A 27,517-nucleotide genomic window follows, 5' to 3' on the forward strand; every position below is an offset into this window, starting at 1 on the left:
GATGCAATTCAGTATCTCCATGACCGGGGTGTAAACTTTGGGACGTTAGAAGAGACACATTTGACCTAGTCATTTTTAAATTTGCAACCAAATTTTGTGTTAGTTAATTACAAAGAGCATAACAGCTGTTTAGATATGGTATGGAATAAACTGGAACTGATATCAGTACACCAACTGCGCCAAATATAACTTGATGTCTATACATCCTGGGTTCTTTGTGACTGGAGTCGCAAGGTTACCACCACATGGCACTGGAGTCTATTGCTGGTAAAAAAAAAGTTTTACAGACCCAGCTTGATATCTGGATAATACTCACACGGTGACGAATCTGCGGGAAGAAGTACTCAGCAAGAGCTTTGGTGCCCATTGTTATATTGTGATGTGTAACATGACCAGGGCGGTGGCAATGAGGTGAATACTGGGCATTGCCTAGTTCCGGTGTTCACCGCTATTCCAGTTTGCTCCCGCTACAAGTGGAAGTAACATGACAACACAGCACCCTCACTTCTAATGTTAGGCCAGGAGCCAGGTTGAAGAGTTAGAAGAACCATGAAGAACAGATGATGGCTGTGTAGTAGAAAGTGCAGGACAGCGGGGGGTGGTTTACACCAGAAATCTAGTTGTGTTTATTAAACAACTTCAAGGATTTCAAATAAACTTGTTGTAAAATGATATTAGGAGATATGAATTAGATTTGGTAAATTTACAACAAAAAAAATGTGTGGGCCCCCGTAAATTATCTTAGCAGTAAAACCTAAAAACTGTATCATCCTTACATAATCAAAATATAAGATCTATTAAAAACAGGGCTGTGAGAAATTAAACAACATGTTTGAAGGGTTTACTTCTCTTGAGGGAGGAGGAGGATTCTCCTGCTGGCAAAACTTGCTTCTTGTAAAGAGTGGAGGGCAGTTGGCAATCTGTTGCGCCAAGCCTAATCTTCTTTCAACATCAATTTGCTAAGGTGCATTCTAAAGAAAATATTAAAAGAAGGAGTCCAATTTAATGGGCATAAATGGTATGTCTTTGAGAAGCTATTGCTACTCATGGGTAATACATGGAGGGTTTATGAGAGACTCCAGAGGCTTGGCAACAGTTTTCAAATAGTTTTCGATTTAAGGCTTAACACACCTGATATGAGAAAATATGGGATTTGTGTCTGTGTAGTGGGGATATAGTATTGTTAGGGTAGTGTGGATATTGCTAAAAATGTCCTCCCCAATTTCCTCTCACACAGTGGATATGCTTATTACCAAGAATGATTTTGCTTGCAGACTAAGGGTGCAATTACCCTTTCACCCCAATTAATGGGTGTGCACCTATTTTTTGGTTGCACAGTGCACATCTCCTAACTATTCTATTTTTTCATGCAAGAGCCTAACATACAGAGTCTTTGAAAAGGTTGTAGATCTTGGTGTGGGGTGTCTTTGACAACTATCATTTTGAACACAATCTCGCTCAATCTAGGCGTGTCAGGCAGGGTATGTGGCTGCTACAGGGTTGAATGCTTACAGGCTAAGTCTTTATTAAATATCTCAATGAGGAGGGAGAGCCCTATTGCTTCAGTCTGCGGCTTTTTTTAAAACATTGGATTAGGAAACTAGATTCTACATGTGTGTGATACAAAGGTATTCTGCAGAGAATGGTTCACTTTCAGGACTCAGAAAAATGGCGCCAAAAGAGTTAAGTGACTAAATCTTGAGCCTCTTACTGACCAGCTCCCTGATCAATATTTAGTTTTCAGGTTTACCCAAGACCCTGACCAAGTGCTTGGGACCTGTGGTGAGAATACTTGAACATCTACATAATAAGAGACTGGTTTCAGCTGAAAATCTATAACATGCACATGATAGTAAAAGCACATCTGCATGTGGGCAACACATGACTGCTTGCTTGGGGAGTGTATACTATTCTTAATGCTGGCAGTACAAGTCAGGCAGTTTCTGGTGTGTTCCATGGTTACAGAGCATATATCAAATGTTGTTTTGCATAATTCAAAACATAGCTTGACCACGGACCCATACACATTGAGGTGCTCCATCCACATACCTGGATCTCACATGTTTTTAGGTGCATCCTGAGCCTGGTAAATTGGCTTTTCAAGCAACATACATTCGTCCAGGTCACAAAGCCATTACTCAATTCTAAGTAGCTCCCTAGAACACCTGACCACCTTTAGGGTGGTATTTCCCCTGACCTTTTGCCTTCACTACCTTGTTTTTGTTGAACCCGTTTTTGTTGCTATTAAGACCAGTTTTCGCCACGCTTCACCTTAACTTCCATTATGTGCTTTACCCACACACCCGGAAAGGACTTAAGACTCATTTCTCTGAATGTGGCAGGCTTGTCCTCTAAGTTCCCTGGTGAAAGGTGTTTACAGTTTATTAAGTCCTTTCACATTATTTACTTGCAAGAGAAATGGGAAGCCAAGAATAATATTTTCCTAGAGGGGTACAAGACCATCTTATGCCCAGTGATGGGCTCTAGTGCAGGCAGAGTGAGGGAGGATCTCATTATTATTGCAGCTGTCTGGTATTGTGGCATTATGCAGATCATGAAGTGAGACTCCCATGTGTTCCAGGGCCTAGAATTGCACATTGGGAGAGCTCTATAATGCAAATAAGGGGTCAGGCCTCTAATTTTATAGCCTTAAGTGGCGCCTTAAACTCATTAAAAGGGGAGGTCCTCGGGCATGAGAATCTTATCCTGGCAGGGGATTTTAATTGTCACCTGTGCCCAAATCTTTTACACCTGTTATCTAACACACAACCTCGTCCGATTTCGGAGGACTTGCACCTGGAGAATACCACGGAAGGGGAGGAAGTAAATACATTCTTACACAAGCACAATTTGGTTTTTACCTTAGATCAGCTGATAACCTGGTCTAATCCTTAAATCCCCCTGACATATAAAGGAAGGGGATCCGCCACAATTATCAACTTAATTTTTGTATCTACTTACATGGGTTGGCCTCCTGCTTCCTTCAATATTTTACATTGCCCTTACAGTGACCATAACCCTCTGACTCTGTCCATGGCGGGGCTAGGGAACCAACCAGAGGGGTCTCGAAAGCCCCGGGAGCCTTAACCCTTATTGACCAGGGGATGAGTTTACGTGGTCGCAAAAAGACGCTAAGGCTTTTAATCAGTCCTTTTACTGACTGACAGCAGGAGATACTCACCTTCTTTGACCTTTAATGCCTGGCAAGGAGGTTTTAAGTTCTTTTGCCTTCATCGCTCAGTAGGTTTCTGGGCTATTATCGACCCTGGTGGTTGGGCATCGCCCAGCTCACCCTTTATGGTTGGACTCCGAGTACTCCCAAGCCCTAAGGCATCTGAAGAAAGCCCTGAAACAGTCGCCTTGAGACAGGAAATGGGTGGCAAATTGTAGTCGAAACTATAAAGGGGCCCTACAAGAATGGAGGCATCAATGGAGGCATCAATTACAGAAACAGGCTAATTTTGACAGGGTATTTAATTTTGGCCTTCATGATGGGTCTCGCGTGGATATTGTACAAAGCCCGACAATCACACCAGTCACCTTCTCGCTGGAGAAAGTTCACCGGGGCATTGATAATTTGTCTCGTCGGAACAAGGCACCAGGCCCTGGTGGGATACCCCAGGTCTTCCAGGACATCATTGAAGTTCAGGCCTCTGAACACTTCAATTGCACTCGGGGGGTACGTTTGGAATACGTTTTGGAAGTTGGCTCCCAGGGTCTCCAGTCAAAAACCTTTAAAGTGGACACTCTAGTGAAAGTCCCGGCCTTCCCTTATCTGGGAATTCTATTCGATGAAAAATGTCATTGGAAAATATTTTTGGAGGGCAAGCAGAGCGATCTTTACAAATCTATAGGCGCCATCGCTAGCTATGCCCATAGATCGGGATCTTGGGTGCCAGAGGTGATTTTAAAATTGTACTAGTTGATATGCACCTCAAAGATGATTTATGGTAGTGAAGTATGGAGGCATATTGCAGCACACAAGTTACAGGTGACCCAAAACAAGTTTTTGCATCGAATCTTGTGGATCCCTCAAAGTACCCCCGTCTATGCAGTGCACAAAGAGCTAGGTGTTAATTATTTAGCCGGCCTGGTGGCAGTTAACCCTCTATTGTGTTGAGTAAAAATATGGTCTAGGGAGAACACGGACCTAAATCGCCTGATTATCTCAGACTGCCTGTCAGAGTACACTTTTAAAATTTCCTGGCTACGATATGTAAAGGAGTCTTTTTTTGCTCTAGGTAGGCCAGATATTTTTCGTTCATGTGTCACTGTAAGGCCTCAGGACCTTAACATTATAAATGATCTATATTTCAAATATACCTCTGCCCTCCGTGAAAACAGAGCACTGGAAATCAACGGTGAGGGTGCATGCCTTGTTAAAGACAGTCCAGGGCAGGGAAAATTACCTCTCTACCCAAACAAGTGGAACTGACAGGTGTTTATTCACCCGTTTCACGTATAACCTTCTTCACCACCTCTTGGAATCGTCTGGGTTTTACCCCCTCCCCCATACAAGAGGACCATGTGGCTGTGACACTAGATCTCCACAGAACATGTTACATTTTGTCCTTATGTGTAAATATTTTACCATCCCAAGAAGGCGGTTTCTTCGCCCCCTTTTAAAGAGCCTGAAGTTTAGGCACAGATGTTAGTTCTGTTTAATGAATGTATAATAGACTGAAGTCAAGGGTGAAATGTACTGCTCGATTTTCCCGGCCCTATTGTGTTGATGGGTGATTAGGGTGACTTCAGTCTCTCTACCATTCAAGCCTAAGGGTTAGAGTAGTGAATGAAGTCTATTTTCTAGGCACTTCGACATGATCCTGTGTTCTTCCCCATAGATTAGGGCTTGCACACATATCCTAGGGGATAGATTTGTTAGTCTTAGGGATAACCTGCCCTGTAGTGAGGGTATTTCATGGAGCCGTGCTGAATTCAGGCCTGGTAGGCCTCAAACGGGGGAGACTCCATCTTTCTTCCTGCTCCAGCAGCTTGAGATGCTTCTAGGTTAAAGGGGATGTTTTAGTTATGAGGTGTTATTCGCTTGGAGAGAACCGGTTCAGACCGACCCTTATCGAAGGATTGTATTTTTCTTCATGCCGAAGACGCTACATCAGGCCGGCCGGCTGGGAAAGTGTCCTTGGCACGGGGAGGTACAAGAATTTGGTGGGCGGCAGGTTACGGGCTGGAATTTTCCATGAGAAAATGCACCTCTATATTAGTGAAAGTCTGAGGCAGATACTGGCACTTATTCTTTCAATCCATAGGCGGCACCTAGCCGTTAGCAGAAAAGCTATTACTTATTCCAGGGAAGACAGATGACAAACTTGAGGGCGGAGAAAGACCAAGAGACAGATACTCTTCTAGCAGAATTGCCAGAGAGGAGAGAGTAGCCGATGAGGAAGAGGTCCCAGTGACTCGGAGAAGGGAGCTACGGAGGTGTGATCTCCAGGCGAGCCGAGGCACAGACGAGAAGGGAACCTAGATGACCATTGAGTGCAGGCTACACACGACTAAGGTGATGTCGACCCCTTTCTTATTAGAGTGTACAACCTAATCTTTCACTTTTCTTTACAGGTTATGTGTTACACAGTAATGTTATGTGCTTGCGTATATGATATATAATAAAGTCAGTTTGTAGTGAATCGACATGTGCTGCGTGTTCTTGTATAAGAGGGTAGCCTATTCTTCTAGTCAGCTGTGACTTGACATGAACAGATGTTAACCCTGATCAGGTAAGTGGTAACTGAATAAGGGAGAGAGGAGCCCCTCGAACCAGAGAACAGGTTGTGCTCAAACTGGCAGTTCTTGTGTGATCTGATAAATAGTAACACTGATTCCCTTGTTGTATGTTATGGTGATCATAGGATGAACTCGTGCTAAGGCTGCCGTCTGGGTAGGAAGTCCTGGGTCCATCTAGGACCGCGAGGCTGAGGTCTGGGTAGGAAGTCCTGGGTCCATTTAGGACCGCGAGGCTGAGGCTGCCGTCTGGGTAGGAAGTCCTGGGTCCATCTAGGACCGCGAGGCTAAGGCTGCCGTCTGGGTAGGAAGTCCTGGGTCCGTTTGGGACCGCGAGGCTAAGGCTGCCGTCTGGGTAGGAAGTCCTGGGTCCGTTTGGGACCGCGAGGCTAAGGCTGCCGTCTGGGTAGGAAGTCCTGGGTCCGTTTGGGACCGCGAGGCTAAGGCTGCCGTCTGGGCAGGAAGTCCTGGGTCCGTTTGGGACCGCGAGGCTAAGGCTGCCGTCTGGGTAGGAAGTCCTGGGTCCGTTTGGGACCGCGAGGCTAAGGCTGCCGTCTGGGCAGGAAGTCCTGGGTCCGTTTGGGACCGCGAGGCTAAGGCTGCCGTCTGGGTAGGAAGTCCTGGGTCCGTCTGGGATCGCGAGGCCGCCACTTGTATTATAAGAGGTCTTGGTGTATATATAGTAGGAATTCCCTGTCCTTAGGTGGTATATATATATATGTGGTTACTTATTGTGAATAGGCCCTAGGGAGGGGGTAACGTTCTGGCTGGGTTAGAGAGGCTCTGTTGAGCGGGTTCTATCTGATCCGACAACCCAAGCAGAACATTTGGCGTCACGAACCGTTTTCGAAACCTGTGTGCGTCGTGTTGTCTCGTGTTTGCTTTCGGCGTGTGCGTGGTTTTGTTTGTATATTATTTGTAGTATAATTGTGTGTATAGTTTTTCTTCTTCTTTCTTTTCTTTTTCTTTCTTTTCTTCTTTCTTTTTCACAATGTTTTCTAGAAAGTCAAAATCTACTTTTAAGTTGCCCGTTGATATTCCCGGATGGGATTCAACGCCTTATGAAGCCTTAGCCCGTGAGTGGGCTGATTCTACTGGTTTGAGTGAGAATTGGAATTCTTCTTTGGAGCTGGCGGAGCCGGCTAATGTGATTACTTGTTTACAGAAGGCACCCATCTCGAAGGGTGAGGAGATTCCCATTTTGGGGCGCAGAGGTTGGATTGTTCTATCTGCGTACAGGATTCTGCATGAGAGGTTGTTGAAGCTACAGATCTCTCTTAAGGATGTTGAAGCGCACTTTGTTGAGATTCAGGATTCTCATACTTTGTTGCGGTGTCAAAATAAGTTGCTTGCTGACAAACTTGAGACTTACCAGACTATTGCCGAGAGGGCGGCTGTGCGAATTGCCCGTTATAAATACAAAAATCGGCGCGGCCGGGTTTCGACGCGAAAGGTGCGTCTGGTCGTGGCGAAAGCCGGACTGGATTGGAATCCTGATGAATGGGATGGTAATATCTGGAATTCGAGTGATTCTTGTTCCTCGGGTGAGGAATCTGTTAAGTGCGAGTCCTCCCGCTCCCGCCATGATTGTAAGCCTGCTTCTCGCACCCCTGATGGTGCACCCCGTGATTGCGCTCGTCCTTCGAGTGGGGTTGATGTTTCTTCCACTGGTTGTTCCTCTACGTGTACTGGTCGAGCTCCTTGTGATGATCACCCCGCGGTCTCGGTGCATCCAGTTTTTCGTCGGAAATTGCAGCAGTCTCCTGCTGCTCCGCAGGGTATTTCTTTAGACTCTTTAGAGGACTTTACTCAACAGGAAATTAGTGATATTTTGCAGCGATTTCGGCAGCGAGCTGGTGAGACATTACTCACATGGATGGTGCGCCTTTATGAACTGGGCGCTGCTGGCATTATGTTGGATAATGGTGATTGTTTGAAGTTTTGTTCCTTGAGCTCGGATTCTACTGTACAGGATCATTTTCGTAACTATAATGGTGGTGGTCAAATTTCTTTACTTCAATTGGCGACTGAGGGTTGTAATATAAAGTACCCTACTGAGTCTGATTGGCCTGTGAATGACAAACAGTGGTATACTTTGCGCGACGCTGCACAACGTCTCAAAGAAGAGGTGATGAAAACGGCGATTTTTCTAGGTACTGCTGACAGGTTGCTTGATGGTTCGTTGACATCTTCTGTGCGGAATCGTATTATTCGTTCTTCCCCTGTTGCTTATAAGCAGGTCATGATGACTTTATTGATTAATCAAACTGGTAACGTGTTATCTACAGTACTGGAATCGGTACGCCAACTCGGTGAGTTAGGCGAGTGGTTTAAACCTGAACGTCAGTCCCGGCCTGACACTCGTACTCCTGGTGACAATAAACTTACTAGACGTGATATCTTTTCTGGTCTTCTGGCCGATGGTGTGCGGAGGGAGGACATTGACGGTGAGACAACTGCTCGTTTGTGGGAGTTGTTTCGCAAACGTGGCTTGGATCGGAAGGAGGGTGCCCGGCGTGTTCGGATGTCTGAGTGTGATCGCGGTGGTTCTGACGGTAGCGGTGATGACGACCACCGTGGGGGCTCTGTTCGTCGTGATGACCGACGTTATGTACGTGATATGTCCCCCCGTCGAGAGAGAGACAGAGAGAGAGAAGAGGAAAGAGAGAGGGGAAAAAATGATTATATTTACAGCAGACGTAGAGATGATAGGGATCAATCCCCTGAGTTAAGGAGGAGAGAGGATCGTCATAATCTGGCCGATCGAAACCAGCACTGTACTGCAGAAGACACGAATCCATTTCGTACTGGGAATGGATATGAACAGGAGGCACCGATACCTAAGAAGCGTGAGAGTCTTTATCCTGATTTATCCTGGTACACAGAATGCAGTAAACATGACTAGGAAATAGGTCAAGCTCCAGTACACAGATGGGCTCACAGAGATAATAGACCCTATGTAGATATTGAAATTTATTGGAGACATCGTAATATCCAAAGGGCCCGAGCATTGGTAGATACAGGAGCGGAGGCCACTCTTATTCATGGTAAATCAAAGAAGTTTAAAGGTCAGCCTTTTACAATTACCGGATTAGGTGGAAAGGAAACTCCCGCAATTCAAACATTACTTGAAATGAGAATAGGTAGAATTCCTAGAAAAGAATACTCTGTACTAGTGGTGCCTCTCTTGGAATTCATAATTGGAATAGATATTTTGAAAGGAATGACTTTGCATTTAGATGATGGATGTTACCAATTTGGAACTACGCATTATATATCGTCCAGGCCTATACGGGTTGGTCGTTTACGAATGCCCCCCATAAAAGTTCCTCAGGCTACAAAAGTGGTTTGTCAGAAGCAGTATCGTATTCCGGGTGGTCATGAGGAGATTAGTACCACTATTCAGGAGTTGGTGGATGCAGGTGTTATAGCCCCAGTTACTTCTGCTTGGAATAATCCTGTTTGGCCTGTACGTAAAAGTGATAATTCTTGGCGTATGACTGTTGATTATCGAGAATTGAACAAACACACACCCTCTTTGACCGTTGCAGTACCGGATGTTATTACCCTAATTGAAAGAATCCAAAAACATCCGGGTACATGGTATGCGTCAATTGATATTGCTAATGCTTTCTTTTCGATTCCGATTGCCCCTGAGTGTCAGGAACAGTTCAGTTTTACGTGGAATGGGCGTCAAATGACGTTTAGGAGTCTTCCTCAGGGCTATGTGCATAGCCCTACTATATGTCACCGGCTGGTGGCAGAGCATTTGGCTGAGGTACCGGTTCATCCACAGGTTCAGATGTGTCATTATATTGATGATGTTTTGATCCAAGGCGAAACACAAGAGGAAGTTCAGACCCAATTGGACAGAGTCATTGGGTGCCTGCGTGAGAAAGGTTGGGAAATCAATCCGGATAAACTACAAGGCCCGTCCCAGGCTGTGAAATTTTTGGGTATTAATTGGCATGAAGGGCACCGTGAAGTGATCCCTCAGGTTAAACAGAAAATTCTTGATTTTGCAGTTCCAAGGAATAGGAAAGAAGCCCAAAGCTTCATTGGTTTATTTGGTTTTTGGCGTCAGCATATTCCTCATTTGAGTCAAATATTGGCCCCCTTGTACCGTGTCACCCGTAAAAAGAATGCGTTTGATTGGGATACACCACAGCAAGATGCGTTCGACCTAGCAAAAGAGGCAATTCAACATGCTTTGGATTTATGGCCCGTACGTGATGGGGAGGTAGATTTAAATGTGTCTGTACAGGGCCTTTATGCGAATTGGAGTTTGTGGCAGAAGCAAGGCAGGAGTAGAGTGCCGTTGGGTTTCTGGACCAAAAAGTTACCTGATGCTAGTGAGCGTTATACACCCTTTGAGAAACAGTTACTTGCATGTTATTGGGCTCTGGTGGATACCGAGCAATTGACTTTGGGACATGATATAGTTTTGCGACCTGAGATTCCTATTATGCAGTGGGTTATGAGTTCGCCAAAAACTCACCGCATTGGACACGCTCAAGAGGCGAGTGTGATTAAATGGAAATGGTATATACAAGACAGGGCACGTGTGGGACAGAAAGGAGTTGCATCTTTACATGAGCAGGTGGCGCGAGCGCCATCGACTGAGACTGAGAGTGTATGTTCCGTACCTTTAGTACAGGAGTCTCCTGTCAAGTGGGGTAGACCCTTTGATGATTTGTCCGCGGAGGACAGGAACCATGTCTGGTTTACGGATGGTTCAGCAAGGTTCATAGGGCCGAAACGGCACTGGAAAGCGGTGTCCTATAATCCGGTCACACAGAAACTGCTGAGCACAACTGGTGAAGGTAAGAGCAGCCAATTTGCTGAATTGTATGCTGTTTATCAAGTCCTGAAACAAGAATTACCCGGCACATGTCATATTTTCACCGACTCTTGGTCTACTGCCAATGGACTGGCAGTTTGGTTACCGACTTGGCATTCCCATAATTGGGAATTGCATTCAAAACAGTTGTGGGGAAAAGAGTTATGGCAAGAGATTTGGGAGATGCTCCCACAGAGTACTGTTACAATCTTCCATGTGGATGCTCACACCCCTATAGATTCTCTTGACAAATTTTTTCATAACATTGCAGATGAGAAATCTAAAATTGCTGAGGCAGTGGTGGACAGGCAAGATTCTGATATGGCGGGATTGGCGAAATGGGCCCACCAGAAGGCAGGACATTTTGGAGAGAAAGCCACTAGCAGGTGGGCTGCTGATCGAGGAATTTATATTCCCTTAGATTTGATCAAGAATGTTATTTTACATTGTCCCATTTGTCAGCATATCAGACAGCGCAAAGTGCCCCAAATTGTTAAAGGTCATTTACATCGCGGGAAACTGCCCGCTCAAATTTGGCAAATTGATTACATTGGTCCACTTCCCATGAGCAGGAATTGTCAATATGTTTGCACTATTGTTGATACATACAGTGGCTTGTTGGTAGCCCTTCCCTGTAAGCAAGCTACCCAATTGAATACCATTAAAACATTGGAATTGATTATCATGTATTATGGTGTGCCATTCCAAATTCAATCTGACAATGCATCCCATTTTCGTGGAAGATTGGTACAGGAATTCTGTGTGGAAAACAATATTGACTGGGTGTTTCATGTCCCGTACTATCCACAGGCCTCAGGTCTTGTGGAGAGATTGAATGGTCTGCTGAAGGGGCAGCTGCGTAAACTAACTGATGACAAATATAAGAATTGGCGAGACTTTTTGTCCCAAACACTATTAATTTTGAATAATCGTCCTTTTCTAAATGCTGAATCTCCACTTATGCGTTTGTTCCCTCCGAATGTTAATGCTCAGCCAAATGAAATCAGAGAGACTGTGATGTACTGGGAGATTACTCCCGGAGCTTTGGCTCCATGTAGAGCGACCCCAGGGTCGGCAGGTTTAGACTTGCATGCCATGGATGACACCGTTCTAAAAGGTAAAGATCGGGTCATCATCGCGACCGGTGTTGGTGTTCATATACCACCCGGGAATTTTGGATTAATCGCCCCTAGATCGGGGCTGGCTGTAAAAGGCATTCAGGTACTTGGAGGGGTCATTGACAGCGATTATCAGGGAGAGATTAAGGTGCTCCTGCTAAATAGCAGTGAGGCTGATTTGCTGATCCATCGAACTGACCGAGTGGCTCAATTAATGATAATGCCTGTCTTCAGTGGTGGGATGGTAAAAGGCACTGCCCCAACTTTGCTAACTGTACGAGGCCAGAAAGGTTTTGGCTCCACAGATAACCCTGGGGCCAGGGTTTGGGTGCAGTCGCCTAAGACTCCCCCTGAACAGGCAGAGGTCATCGCCACCGGTCATGATAATACCATTTTAGTTATGAGACCAGGGAAAGATAGCTGGGAAGCGGTCCCGGCTGACAAATGTTACTTACGAGAATGATTAATGCCTGTATTTGATTCTCTTTCAGATCATTCTTTGGACTGTCGCTGCAGGATGTGTCGTCGCAGGACTGTTTTCGGGTTGGTTCGACGAGAGAGGAGGACTCCCGTCAACCCCGGATGAGCTACGCGCCCGAGTGTCGCGTTCCTTTGCTGCGTGGGATTCGTCATCGAACTTTTGGACACTACTGGCGAAAAGGGTGACCGATGCCCCTCACTTTTGTTTGACGCCGATGTGATCTGTACATGACATCCTAGCGACCTGTCTGGTTGCTGTCCCTGCTTCACTGGAAACCCTAACTAATATTTTCAACATTTCGAAGGCTCGCCCCAATGTTCTTCTGGGCGATTTTGCCACCCATACGTATTGCCCCTTATGTACTGAACTACCGGACAGGATACCCCCCGTCCAATCCCAAATAGTTACCTATAATATCACACAAGGTGATATATGCTTTTTTCTTACATGTAATCCTAGTGCAATTTCTGAATGTCTACATTTGAAATTGAAAGGTGCTACTTCCTTCACCTTTCATGAGCGAACTTTGTGCTTTCAAAGGACACCGAAAACATGTGCTTCGGTCATGAACAATATGACTTGCAAGAGTTTGGTAGTTACCCCTAGTCATTATCGCACGATGTTGCTACCTGCCGGATGGCTTTTCTCATGTGGTAATACTTCTTGGCCATATGTCCCCGCGAATATTTCTGGTGGCCCCTGTGCTATTACAAGACTCAGCTTACTAATGTTCTCGTCACATCCGAATGCCAATTCTCGTGTGATTTGAGATGCAGTGATGTTACAGGAGGATTGTGACTCATCTTTGCATTTATATTCCAAGTCTGAATACCTTAGCCTGGCTATTTCAATTATTGGTGTTCCTGCTTTGGCGGTTTATAATGCTAAATCTATTGAGAAAATGGCCTGCTGGATGGTAAAATCCATTAATCATACTTCTACAGTCCTATCTGACATGCTGTTAGACGCCCAGGGTGAACGTAGAGCCATCTTGCAAAATAGAGCGGCCATTGATTATCTTTTGCTTAAACATGGACATGACTGCTCTGATTTTGAGGGTCTTTGTTGTTTTAACTTGTCTGATCATACACAATCTATTCGCGCCCACATTGACAGGTTACATGATTTGACGGAGGAAGTTAGAAAACACATTGATCAGGGCTGGTTTGACTGGCTCTTTAATTGGTTACCTGACCTGTATCTGTTACGTCGAATATTAGGAGGTATTCTAATTACCATCGCTGTTTTGATTTCTATTTGTTGCTTTATTCAGTGTATTCCTTCACTACTTCAATTTTGCACATTTGGTACTAGACATAGATCAGTTAGCTTTGTTTCATATTATTCCTCCACAGATGTTAGTTCTGTTTAATGAATGTATAATAGACTGAAGTCAAGGGTGAAATGTACTGCTCGATTTTCCCGGCCCTATTGTGTTGATGGGTGATTAGGGTGACTTCAGTCTCTCTACCATTCAAGCCTAAGGGTTAGAGTAGTGAATGAAGTCTATTTTCTAGGCACTTCGACATGATCCTGTGTTCTTCCCCATAGATTAGGGCTTGCACACATATCCTAGGGGATAGATTAGTTAGTCTTAGGGATAACCTGCCCTGTAGTGAGGGTATTTCATGGAGCCGTGCTGAATTCAGGCCTGGTAGGCCTCAAACGGGGGAGACTCCATCTTTCTTCCTGCTCCAGCAGCTTGAGATGCTTCTATGTTAAAGGGGATGTTTTAGTTATGAGGTGTTATTCGCTTGGAGAGAACCGGTTCAGACCGACCCTTATCGAAGGATTGTATTTTTCTTCATGCCGAAGATGCTACATCAGGCCGGCCGGCTGGGAAAGTGTCCTTGGCACGGGGAGGTACAAGAATTTGGTGGGCGGCAGGTTACGGGCTGGAATTTTCCATGAGAAAATGCACCTCTATATTAGTGAAAGTCTGAGGCAGATACTGGCACTTATTCTTTCAATCCATAGGCGGCACCTAGCCGTTAGCAGAAAAGCTATTACTTATTCCAGGGAAGACAGATGACAAACTTGAGGGCGGAGAAAGACCAAGAGACAGATACTCTTCTAGCAGAATTGCCAGAGAGGAGAGAGTAGCCGATGAGGAAGAGGTCCCAGTGACTCGGAGAAGGGAGCTACGGAGGTGTGATCTCCAGGCGAGCCGAGGCACAGACGAGAAGGGAACCTAGATGACCATTGAGTGCAGGCTACACACGACTAAGGTGATGTCGACCCCTTTCTTATTAGAGTGTACAACCTAATCTTTCACTTTTCTTTACAGGTTATGTGTTACACAGTAATGTTATGTGCTTGTGTATATGATATATAATAAAGTCAGTTTGTAGTGAATCGACATGTGCTGCGTGTTCTTGTATAAGAGGGTAGCCTATTCTTCTAGTCAGCTGTGACTTGACATGAACAGATGTTAACCCTGATCAGGTAAGTGGTAACTGAATAAGGGAGAGAGGAGCCCCTCGAACCAGAGAACAGGTTGTGCTCAAACTGGCAGTTCTTGTGTGATCTGATAAATAGTAACACTGATTCCCTTGTTGTATGTTATGGTGATCATAGGATGAACTCGTGCTAAGATTGCCGTCTGGGTAGGAAGTCCTGGGTCCATCTAGGACCGCGAGGCTGAGGCTGCCGTCTGGGTAGGAAGTCCTGGGTCCATTTAGGACCGCGAGGCTGAGGCTGCCGTCTGGGTAGGAAGTCCTGGGTCCATCTAGGACCGCGAGGCTAAGGCTGCCGTCTGGGTAGGAAGTCCTGGGTCCGTTTGGGACCGCGAGGCTAAGGCTGCCGTCTGGGTAGGAAGTCCTGGGTCCGTTTGGGACCGCGAGGCTAAGGCTGCCGTCTGGGTAGGAAGTCCTGGGTCCGTTTGGGACCGCGAGGCTAAGGCTGCCGTCTGGGTAGGAAGTCCTGGGTCCGTTTGGGACCGCGAGGCTAAGGCTGCCGTCTGGGCAGGAAGTCCTGGGTCCGTTTGGGACCGCGAGGCTAAGGCTGCCGTCTGGGTAGGAAGTCCTGGGTCCGTCTGGGATCGCGAGGCCGCCACTTGTATTATAAGAGGTCTTGGTATATATAGTAGGAATTCCCTGTCCTTAGGTGGTATATATATATATGTGGTTACTTATTGTGAATAGGCCCTAGGGAGGGGGTAACGTTCTGGCTGGGTTAGAGAGGCTCTGTTGAGCGGGTTCTATCTGATCCGACAACCCAAGCAGAACAGCAAGCCAGAGTGGCACTTATGTATCTACAGCGGTTGCCTAATGAACTCACACACTGCGCATTTCCAAGTTTCCTGCAGGCCGCCTCCAAAGCCAGATTATCTAGACCCGATTGACCATTGAATGGCCATCTGTGTTTTAGCACTGCTTTTTCTAAACCTTTTTAATTCACCATTTACCACGAGTGGCGCTGTATCTTAATTTTTCAATTGGATGTGCCGTGTTTTACCTGAACTTTTAATTGAATTTGTAATGATGTTTTTTCGACTGCATAATTGTATCTTTTACGGTTGTGACTGCTCCCGAATAAAGATTTATTATAATTGCTATTAGGACCAGTGGTAAAGGGCTTGTGCTTTCTCCTTTAGACATGGTAAAATGTTCCTACTCATGATGTGCACCTTTACCCAGGGCCTGTAAATTAAATTCTACCAAGTGGGCTGCAGCACTCATTGCGCCACCCACTAAAGCAGCACTGCAAAACACGCATCAGGCCTGCCACGGCAGCCTGTAGCTCAGTTTTAAACTGCCACTTTGACCTGGCAAAATTAACCATTTGCTATGTCTAAACCTTTCCTTTTAACATATATCAGTCACCCCTAAATTAATCCCTAGAGCTTCATAGGGCATGGTTCATGGTATTTAAAAATTAGGACTTATGCATGTAAGCTTTACAGGTCTTGGCTGTAAAAAACTCTCAAAGATGTGTTTTTTACTGCAGCAACGTTTCCTCTGCTATAGAATAACACTGGGTCACCTTATTACACTCAATATGTTATAAAGTTAGTTTTGGAGTAGATAGAGAAATACTTCCTCCACTCATCTGAATTGAAATGTAAAATCCTCTTTAACAATAAAGTCAGACTATAAATCACTATTCCGAAAATACCACTTTTAGAAGGCTGGCATTTTGCTGCCTAAAGCACAAGTTACTTACCTTCAGTAACAATATATCTGTAAGAAACATCAGTAGTGATATTCCTTACCTTAGAATTACCCCCAGGCGTCAGACTGGATCCGGAAAGATTTCATCAGCAGTACCCCTGCGCGTCTGTAGGCGTCATCGTGCGGCTCCACGTGCGTCGTTGGCGTCATCGGAGTCGAGATGACGTCGCTGGAGCTACTTAGACGTCAGTTCTGTACACGATTTTTCGTGCCAGGAACGCAGAGCCATGCAAGAAACTGACCACTGGTGCCATGAAACTAGGGCCCTGAAAGGGATGACCTTAACCCTAGAACCCAGGTCGCAGAATGGGGAGGATAGGTGAAGCAGTAAGGAATCTATCACTACTGTTTCTTACAGATATATCGTTACCGAAGGTAAGTAACTTGTGCATCTGAAAGAAACCCGAAGTGATAGATTCCTTACCTTAGAATAGATACCCCAGCAATTCAACCTCGGTGGTAGGTCTGCGAACCAACATCACACCAGAAAGTCCTGGAGAACAGAACGGCCAAAGAAGCTGTCTCTCCAGACTTGGCTGTCCAGGCAGTAGTGCTTGGTAAATGTGTGCAGCGAGGCCCACGTAGCTGCCTGACAGATGTCATGCAAGGGAACTCCCCGTCCCAAAGCATTAGTGGCTGCCATTGCCCTGGTAGAATGGGCGCACAGCCCCACCGGAGGCTCAATTTTAGCCAAAGAATAACAAGCCGTTATGCACACAACGACCCACCGTGAGATGGTCCGCTTGTGCACGGCCCAACCTTACTTGGCGCCCACGTAGCCAAAAAAGAGCTGGTCATCCACCCGGAACTGTTGTGTGCGGTTTAGGTAGAATGAGAGCACACGTTTTGGGACAAGATGGTGCAGCCTATCTTCCTCTTTTGAGGGATGCGGAGGCGGAAAGAAGGTGGGCAAAGTAATGGTATGCCCGATGTGAAAGGCAGTGACAACCTTCGGCAGAAAAGATGGACGAGTCTTTAGAACCACTTTGGCCGGATGGACAGAGAGAAAAGGAGGTTTAGAAGAAAGAGACTGGAGCTCACTCACTCTTCTGGCAGAGGTGGTGGCCACAAGGAAAGCTGTCTTTAAAGTGAGAAGACAAAGAGGACAGTTGTGAAGTGGCTCAAAGGGAGCACACATCAGATATGTCAGAACCAGGTTCAAGTCCCACTGAGGCATTATGAAAGGAACATGAGGGAAAAGATGAGTAATGCCTTTTAAGAATCTATTTACAACAGGGGACTTGAAAAGGGAAGGATGATCTGGAAGCCGTAAAAAGGCTGAACTGGTCGAGAGATAGCCCTTGATAGTGCCCAGAACAGAGCCCTGCTGGGCCAAAGAAAGAAGGAATAGAAGGGACCTCTGAAAGAGGGGCAGAAAGGGGATCCACAGCCTTTGCTGTGCACCATGCCACAAACTTATTCCACCTGGAGGCATATACTGTCTTAGTGGAGGGACGCCTGGCTGCCAAGATTACATCACAAACTTTGGGAGGCAGGTAAAAAGACGTCAACTGCCACCGCTTAATCTCCACACAAGGAGGTGAAGGCTGGACAGGTTCGGTGGAAGACCGTCCCGTGTTGCTGCGACACAGAAGATCCTCCCGAAGAGGCAGTCGGACCGGGGGATCGATAGCCATGCTGACTAGCTCGGGATACCATACTCTTCGAGCCCAGTCCGGAGCCACAAGAACGACTTGGGCTCGTTCGTGCTTGATCTTCTTCAGCACTCTGGGTAGAAGTGGAATAGGCGGAAAGGCGGATAGTAGACCACAACTCCACTCGCGACGAAAAGCATTGCCTAGCGAATGCCGCCTTGGAAATTCCAACGCGCAGAACTGATGAAATTGCGCGTTCTCTTCGGTGGCGTACAGATCTAGCCAAGGCTCTCCCCACTGCTGAAAGAGACCTTGCACCACGTCCGAGTGCAGACGCCATTCATGATCCATCATGCACCAGCGGCTGAGTTCGTCGGCCCTGGCGTTCAGAGAACCTGCCAGATGTTGAACCACCAGGAGAATGCCCTGATGTTTCAGCCATGTCCAGAGACGCAGAGCCTCCTGACATACGGTCCACGACCCCACCCCGCCCTGTTTGTTGCAGTGCCAGATGGCGGTGGTGTTGTCCGTGAACACCTGCACTACTCTCCCCTTGACAGAGGGAAGGAATGCTTTCAGGGCAAGTCGGATCGCCCAAAGCTCCAGAAGGTTGATATGGAGCCGAAACTCAGCCGGTGACCAGAGTTCTTTGATCTCCGCCTCTCCCATGTGGCCGCCCCATCCCAGAAGGGACGCGTCCGTCACCACTGTGTGTTCCTGTTGGGGAAGGGAGAGGGATCTGCCATTGACCCAATCACGATTCTTGAGCCACCACTGCAATTGTTGTGCAATGCCCTCCTAGATCTGGACGTGATCGAACAGGTTGCCCTGATGCTGTGCCCCTTGAAACTTCAGGTCCCACTGCAGAGCCCGCATATGCCATCAGAGGGTCATCCTGACCAAAACCCGGGATAAAGGCTGAAAGATCTGAATCATAGCCTGAATATCCTGGACTCGTGGCTCGGGAGGACAAACCCGAAACTGCACCGAATTCAGAACCGCTCCGATGAAGAGGAGCTTCTGAGAGGGAATCAGGTGCGACTTCGGCATGTTGATGGAGAACCCCAGCAAATGCAGGAGGTCGACCGTAGTCTGGGCCTGGGGCGAGCCCGCCTTCAACAACCAGTCGTCAAAATAGGGGAAGACTGGGACCCCCGATCTGCGCAGATGAGCTGCGACCACCGCCATCATTTTCGTGAACACCCGAGGGGCGCTGGTAAGGCCAAAAGGGAGCACGGTGAACTGAAAGTGCTCGTGGCCTAGCGTGAACCACAGTCAACGCCGGTGGGCCGGCAGGACGGGAATATGAAAGTAAGCGTCCTGCAAGTCCAACGCTATCATCCAATCTTGCGGGTCTAGGGCAGACAAGACCTGAGCAAGTGTGAGCATCTTAACGTTCTGAAGGTCGAAGATAGGACGCAGACCCTTGCCCTTCTTGGGAACCAGAAAGTAGTGGTAATAACAACCACAACCTACTTCTGGCCCAGGAACGCGCTCGATCGCCCCCTTGGACAAGAGGGCCGTGACTTCCTGCTGAAGAAGCGCAAGATGGTCCCCCGACATGCGGTGGTATTGAGGTGGTATGGCTGGAGGGGGGAGTCTCGAAAGGGAGGGAGTAGCCCCTTCGGACAAGTTTCAGCACCCACTTGTCCGATGTGATGTTGCGCCAGTGGGGGAGATGATGGCGAAATCTGCCGCCAACTTGCGTTTGATGGGCCTGAAAGGTCAGACTAGGAAGGCTTTGCAGTGGATGCTGCTGGGGTGGAGGTGGATTGACCCGCCCGCTAGCCCCCAGAACCGCCTCAACAGTTTCCACGCCCGCGCTGAGAATGTTGCTGTGCAGGCCTGTGGCTCTGGAACAAGCATGTTGGGGCACCCCTTCCGTAACCATGAAAGGAGCGAAAAGCGAAAGGCGTAGGAGGGTGAGTGGCCGACAGGCCGAAGGACTTGGCCGTAGTCCGTGAGTCCTACGCACTATCCGCCTTATTGCCAAAAAGGCGAATGCCATCAAAGGGCATGTCCATCAAGGTGTTTTGGACATCCCCTGAGAAGCCAGTTCTCAGCCAGGCGTGACGCCGAAGCGCCACAGTCGTGGAAATCGCCCAGAGAGATGGCGTATCAAGCCCACAACAAATGGTGAACTTTGCTGCATCTCTTGCCAGCTGCTATAGCTTGGGAGAGTACTATCCGTGCCTCCTACGGACAGTTGGGCAGGACCTGCGCAACCGTATCCCACAGAGAGTGGCATGCGGTGTTCACCAACCGCAGCCCTAAGCTGGCAGATGAAAACAGCTTCTTGCCAAGCTGTTCCAGCTTCTTGGATTCCCTATCCGGAGGTGCGGAAGGGAACACGCTCTGGGAAGCAGAGGCTTGGATACCCAAGCTCTCGAGAGTGGGGTGTTGGGAGAGAAAGACGGGGTCTCCCAGAGCCGGGTGATGGCGATGGGCCACGTTCCTGTCCACAGGAGCCCCTGTGTTGGGCCTGGACCAAGTGCCCAAAAGGACGTCAGAAAGTGCGTCATTAAAAGGCAGCAAGAGCTCAGAAGAGGTTGCCGCCGGCTGAAGCACTGATGTCAGGAGGTTAGTCCTGAGGTGGAGGGCCTCAGCTGCCCTACGTACTACCACTGCGTAACTGGCGCCCTCCTCCGTAGCCACGGTAGGAGGAGACAGCATACCAAGGTCAGGTGAGGTGTCAAGACCACTGGCATCCCCCAAATCCTCTGCCCAGTCCGGATCATAATCACACTGCTGTGTGAGAGGGTCCTCAGACCCCTTCCAGTCTTTCCCTTCCTCCGAAGTCTGCGAAACAGGCTGAAAATAAGGAGGACGGACAGAGGGGAAAAATGGCCCCATCGGCATCTGGATCGGTGCCGATCCGGCACCGTGTCCGGTTCAGGGCCGAAACTGGGGAAGACATCGTCCCGAGGAACGGGCGACGTTGGAGGTGGTGCCGGTGGGGTCGATGTTGGTGGAGGTGTTACAAGGTCAACCGGCGTCGACCGGGGTCCGATCCAAGGGCTCCTGCGGCACAGGCGATGGAAGGACAGGACCTCCAGTCGGGCCCGTGGGCCCGTAGGTGCACCGGCGGGGCCAGACGGCCCAAAGAGTCGGGCCATGGCAGCAAGAAACTTGCACCTGAGCAGGCATCGCCGACGGACCCGGAAAAGGTGGGTAGGCCGGCGGAGACGTCACAGGCTCCGCCGGAGCCGCAAGGGTGGCACCACCGGCACCCTCATTGGCGTCGCGCGAGGGAAAGTCGAGGAGCGACAATGCTTCTTCAACTTCTTTTTGGAATGCTTCGACTTACCTGACCCGAGTGTGAAGACTTAGATCCTGAGGAATGATGGTGACAGCTCCGGACCGGTCCCTCAACCTCCCACCGGACCGGGACCTTGATCGGTGAGGAGCCGACTGCCGGACCTCCAGCAACTTTCGGGACCACTCCCGCAAAGTCTTCGTGCCATGGCCCAGAAGTCGGGGCACGACTTAAGAGTCGTGGTCGTGCCCCAGGCAGTAGAGACACACGCGGTGCGGGTCCGTCACCGACATCATGCGGGGACAGTCCCCACAGTTCTTAAAGCTGGGCATCCCTACGACACCAGGAGTCGATCGACTCGAAGAATTTGAGACAAAAGGGCTCGAAAAAACTCAGTCAAAAAGTGACTGGGGGTACTTGCTCTTCCCGGATCTGCGCTTGCTGGCGCGGAAAAAAAACCTGACGTCAGCGCACGTGGGCGCGTCAAGTAGCTACAGCGACGTCATCTTGGCGCCGATGACGGCAACGACGCACGCGGAGCCGCACGCCGATGCGCAGGGGTACTGCTGACGAAAACTTTACGGATCCTGTCTGACACCTGGGGGTAATTCTAAGGTAAGGAATCTATCACTACGTGTTTCTTTCACATCCAAATGTGCCTCTCTGCCAGTGTCACATGGCTGTTAAAGGCTATCCTGTGGTAAGATGTGTATTTCTTCCAGGCAGGGAACAAAAAGGACTTGGCTGTGGGGTATGGTGTTTCTCTCCAGAGCAGGATGGCCTGGGGTGGTGTACTCGGATCTTCCTGAGCTTTAAAGGGTAGCCTGAGGTCTGTACCTACACCCTTACTGCCCTTTGTCACCCTAGAGAGAAACCAAACACAAGGAAAGGGCAAGAACGGACCAGAACCACTTTAGGAGTAGACAAATAGAGTCACCTTCACACACAAGGAAGACTGAGCCTGCTTACCTTGAATCCAGGATCCCAGTAGAGACCTCAAGAGTCAGTTGGCTGGTTATCTGTATGATCTACAGGGCCACAACAAGCTTCCAGAGGCCATCCTGCAACTTCTCAGCTGACCAGCACCAACTGAGCCAGCCACGACCCTGCTGCTGGCCTCTGCTGGAGTGAGTTCTGACCCCAGAATGTGCCTTCTCAAGTTCTGGACCCTTGGCAGGTGTCAGAGTGTACTCCTCCAACCTAGAGAAAGTTCCAGGATGCTTGCTTCCGGTCCAGGGAAGACATGGCTTGGCAGTTCGGGCTGGACTGTTCCCATGAGGAACAGGATCAAGACTGATTTGCATATGTCTGGGTCTGAACTGGGGTGGCAAAGTGAGCTAAAGAACAATGCTGGATTCAACCCAGATCTGTGACTGGGAGAGTGTGTCTGAAAAGTTTCAGTACTCAGTCCCTTGTGTTTGCTTTAGTCGCACCACTGTAGTGGCAGATGGATAGTCATCCAGCACATCCAGGTACAACTATCAATGGAAACGCTTGACACTCATCCAGTTCACTGAAACGTTTTTGTGAAACCCACCAGGTGATATAGGACAAAGTTCCACTTGATACTGTAGGGGAAGTTCTGGAATACGTATAAATGTTTAGGAAGAGACAAAATCTTAAACCGATCCACCATGCCCATAATGAAGATTGTTAGACCACCTAGATTGTCTGAGTCGTCTACGTTCTCCTTCCTTAACAGCGACATGAATACCTCAGTACTTAATAGTACTGCAGCTGAAACATGCATGAAATAACCTGAACAGTTCTGCAATTTTAAATGGATTGGATTATAGCATTACAAGTAAACTTTTGAACCTACCTCACGTATTCTCTTTATCTGAAAGTAGTTTGCTCTTCCCCATTCCAATTCATCCTAATAGGGTAAAGCAAAAATGGATGAGAAAAAAGTATATCATTTTAAATTAATCGCTCAAAATGCACACAAATAATGAGAAACAATTCAACTATATGAGTTTCCAAAATATAATAATTAAAGCACATTAATATAAAAAAACATTATTTAATGTGAAGATTAGCCAATCCTCATTTTTTAAAGTGGGCAAAGTATCATGAATTCGCAAACTTTCTTGTCATTACCCTAGGCAAAAGTTTTTTAATTTTCACCTGCTAGATACCAGTACAAAAACAAAATGTAGAAAGGTAGTTGAGACACATTTGTGCCACAACCTACCCCAATATAACAAGTGTATTTAGCTGCTATCCCCCATTCCAACCCTGTCTTGTCAAAACAACAGATCTGCCCTAGCTGTATATGCCTAATCATTTACAACACTCACTTGTACTGCTTTATAGTACTTCTGCACATTTGGCATGACAATATCGCCTTCATATTTAGATCTCTCAAGGACCCTTAGGGCTATACGAGGCTGTCCAGCCACCCACAGTAGAGTCCTCACTTATGCATCCACCTCCGTAAAGTACCCTTCTGGGATCTTCTAGGGGCTGGTCTGGGGGACGTACAGAAACCTGGGAAGCGCCACCATTTTAAACATTGCTGCCTTCCCCAGTAATCAGGGCTGGACTGGCCATAGTGGGCACTGGGCGTGTCCCCTCTGGGCTGCCAGGGTTGGGGCTGGTTTTGGGCCCCTGGGGGAGCGTTTTTGGTACCGGGGGTTGGCAATATCGGCCCCCTGTAACAAAAACGGTTGAAACCGGCCCTAGCAAACAGCTCGGCCGCCACTCTGTCCCCCCCCTCCCCGGGGGGTCGGCCGAGCAGTTTGACAGGGCCGTTTTTGGTTCCCAATCTGGCCCTGCCAGTAACCAGAATGGCAGAGACTGCCAGGGTTTCACACCCTGCTCCAGTTGTCTGAGCAGATAAGCCCCATAATATGAATCCGGACGGGTAGTAACCCAGATCCCCAAATATTTAAATTTTCCTGCCTCCAAGCGCAGTGGCAGAACCAGCGGCCCCTTCTGAGTCCATTGTTCCAGCGGGAACAGCAAAGATTTTTCCCAGTTAATAGCATAGACAGAGTGTGTCCCAAAGATACAGAAGATGTCCTGCAGTCTGCCCAGCCTAGGGCCCACATTCTTTAGATAGAACAAAATATCATCAGCAACCGTGATATGCATTTTTCGAATCCATCACCTCCCAGCCCACCCCATATCTGAGCGTCCACCCGCATCCACTTCGCTAAAACTTCTATGGCGTGGGCGAACAGCATAAGCGAAAGCGGTCATGCCTCTCAACACTTTGAACTTCGGCGAGGTATGGCCATTTACCTCCAACTCTGGCTACAGGCCGATCAGAGAGCAGCTTTAGCCACCTGATGCATCTATGGCCAAGCCCCATTTTCTCAAGCACATCTAAGAGGTAAGGCCATTTCACTGAGTCAAAGGCCTTATTTGAATCTAACGAAACATCTGACGATGTAGCCGCCGCCTGTGCTGGGTTATGTAGACGTCTCAGGTTCAGTCTTGTCGAGTGGCCAGGCAAAAAGCCAACTCTAACACCACCACTTTAAGTCTGGTCGCAATTAGTTTGACAGGATCTTGAGGTCAGTGTTCAGAAATGATATGGGCCGGTAGGACCCATATCTATCTCTGGGCTTCCCTGCCTTCGGGAAAAGTACCACGTCGCCGACCACGTCACTCAGCAGCTCACCATCCTGAAATGCCTTCAGAAAGGCTGCATGGAACAAGCCCATTGTCCGCTCCTGTGATTTTCAAAACAGTTCAACCGGGAACACTTTTGGTCCCAGGGGTTTCCCAGATTGCATTTGGCCTATGGCAGAGGAAACTTCATCCACCGTAATGTCTGCCTCTAGATCTCTCGCCTGCTCCCTGCCCAATCGTCTCAGAGGGCAGTCATTGTTAAATTCCAGCACTTCCTGTTCCGGGCCCACAAGTGGGTATTGCAAAAGGCCGCAAAATAGCGAGCGAATGCCTCTGCTATCGCCCCACTGCCTCTGTGTCCCCGGAATCCACTCGTAATGGAATAACAGACATACTTTCCCTTTCCTTACCCCCAATCCACACTAACTATTTGCCAGTTTTGTTCCCCCTTCATCCTTTTCGGTTTCACGAGGTATGACGTTTTGGCTTTGAAACTAGCCACAGCCTGAACTACAGCTCTCTTTAAATCCATGGCTTCCTTGCCAGGGGGAGATAAGGCCTCCGCAAAGCCCCTCTCTGACTGAGCCAGCTCTCCTTCCAAGATTGTCAATTTAGCCCGTCTCTCCCGTCAGTCCCCATTACCCTGGTGAGAATGACTCCCCTAATAGTGGCCTTATAAGCCTCCCACAATGTGACTGAGCTCTTCATGGAAGTTTATTGTCCTCAAAATAGTGTTCAGATGCACTGACTAAGCGTTTGACCTCCTGTACATTAGATAAGCGTCACGTCTGTATTTTCCACATACCGCTGGGTCTCTGAATGTTAGTGGACAGCATGACTCGCAGCAGCAAGTGATCACCGATTCCACAGGCCAGATATGCAGCAGCAGCTTGTGATCACTGATTCCACAGGCCAGATATGCTGCAGCAGCAAGTGATCACTGATTCCACAGGCCAGATATGCAGCAGCAGCAAGTGATCACTGATTCCACAGGCCAGATATGTAGCGTCGCAAAATCTAAGGAGTGAGTCACTTGTATTGAAAGAAAAAGAAAATCGCAAGTGCATGCTGTGTGCCCTTGAGTAAAACCAATATCTCCTCTTGTCAGTGTGATTTCTCCAAACCACGCATAATCCCAGGGCCTGTGTGAAACCTACACATTTGTCCTAGGTGGCCTCCCCCTCTACCCTGGAACCCATCCTGTCCGGATGCAAATTTAATTCAAAATTGAAATCTCCACCCACCAGTGCAAGGGGGGGAGGGTACCTATGGACCAGCACCCACATAATGTAATGTTAGAGTTTGAAGGCTGGGGGTGTAGACCTTAATCAATAACACTGCTTCTCCATTGTATTTTCCCAGGACCACAGTGTAACACCCCTGTGTGTCCGGCAAAGTGTGTTGCAGATGAAACGAGAGCACCTTCCTAATCAGAATCATCACCCTTCTCAAGCCAGAGGAGTATTGTGCGTATCCCACCAACGTATACCTCCCCATCCCCATGCTACAATGTTGGTCACCTATAAGGTGTGTCTCCTGTAGGTACACAATGACAGGTTTATATCTATTAAGGGCACTGAGTATCAAATTCCTCTTGACCTTGTTACCTAGCCCCTTAACAATCCAGGTCAGCAGCGCCAGTGTTAGAATCTGCGTCATGGTGGGCACGTGGTTCCCTCCCCCCGAAGAGACATTGCCCCTGTAGGTGACTGATCTGAGATGTCCTTCATCCCAGGGTGCGTAAAAGTGTTGTGAAATATCCCTAAACCTACCTTACTGTGTAGTGATCTTAGAACTAACCACCACCCCCTAACTACGTATACACCCTAAAACAAACGCGTGCAGGGCTATCCATTGTTCAGTGCCTCACTGTAGGCAGTCTCTAATCGGTAGCCAGAAGTACCACATGTCCACCAAGGCTCCCCCACCCAAGAGCCGCTGATGTTCTTACCAGACCTTGTCGCTAATCAGAGCCACTACTATCCCAGGTGATCGGATGTCATAGGTGTCACCATCGGCAGGTGGTCATCGTCTGTCTCTAGGTCCAGATCAATTCATTCTGAGACGCTATCCTCTGTCTCCAAGACAAGAGGCCTCCACCTATTAGTGCTGAGAACATCACTGCAACGCTGGACCTCTTTGACAATTTGTTCTTGCGCCGCCTTCACCTGTTCTTTGGTTGGTGTAGCAACACCGGGCCTCCTGTTGTTCCTTCGTCTCGACTGCTCCCTCTTCCACTCTTTCTCTCTCTCCATCCCTGGTGGTCGGCCTGACCAGACCCCCTCTGCTCAGGCCACGACCAAGCCTCCTGTGCTGTGGCCAGGAAGTGAGTCCGTTACTCATGTACCACCCACAGCTTCACCAGGTTGAAGAAGGCATACTGGAGATCCAGCAGGGCAACACCATCTTAACAGTCACCATCACCCGTCTCTGAACCAAATTAGAGTAATCCGGGTATATATGCACCTAATGCCCCTCAATTATCCGGGGAGCATGCTTCCTTGCTGCCTGAAGGACATCCATAAAGTTCATTGTCCAAGAGATAATCGGGCGAGCGCTTGCCCCAGGTTGCGGCGGGTAAGTCGGAATTCTATGTGGCCGCTCCACTGAAAAGAACCAGGAAGAGCTACCCTGCAGAACTGTTTTAGCCAACCACTCTTCTACGAAGAGTTCCAATCTTGGCCCCTCTGCTTTCTCCTGCACTTCTACAATCCAAACACTGTGGCGACTGGAT

General features: G+C 48.1%; 1 protein-coding gene across 1 annotated transcript in view; it reads right to left on the bottom strand.

Annotated features, from left to right (window-relative positions):
- TDRD9 (tudor domain containing 9) overlaps positions 1-27,517 on the bottom strand; it is a 2,714,501-nt gene that overhangs the window by 1,472,620 nt on the left and 1,214,364 nt on the right. Inside the window, exon 20 of the mRNA XM_085626273.1 lies at positions 23,027-23,080. Within this exon, the coding sequence (XP_085482399.1) occupies positions 23,027-23,080 (54 nt within the window). The remainder of the gene's footprint in view (positions 1-23,026; positions 23,081-27,517) is intronic.

This window comes from Triturus cristatus, chromosome 9 (assembly GCF_964204655.1).
Source record: "Triturus cristatus chromosome 9, aTriCri1.1, whole genome shotgun sequence".
Classification (NCBI taxonomy): Eukaryota; Metazoa; Chordata; class Amphibia; order Caudata; family Salamandridae; genus Triturus; species Triturus cristatus.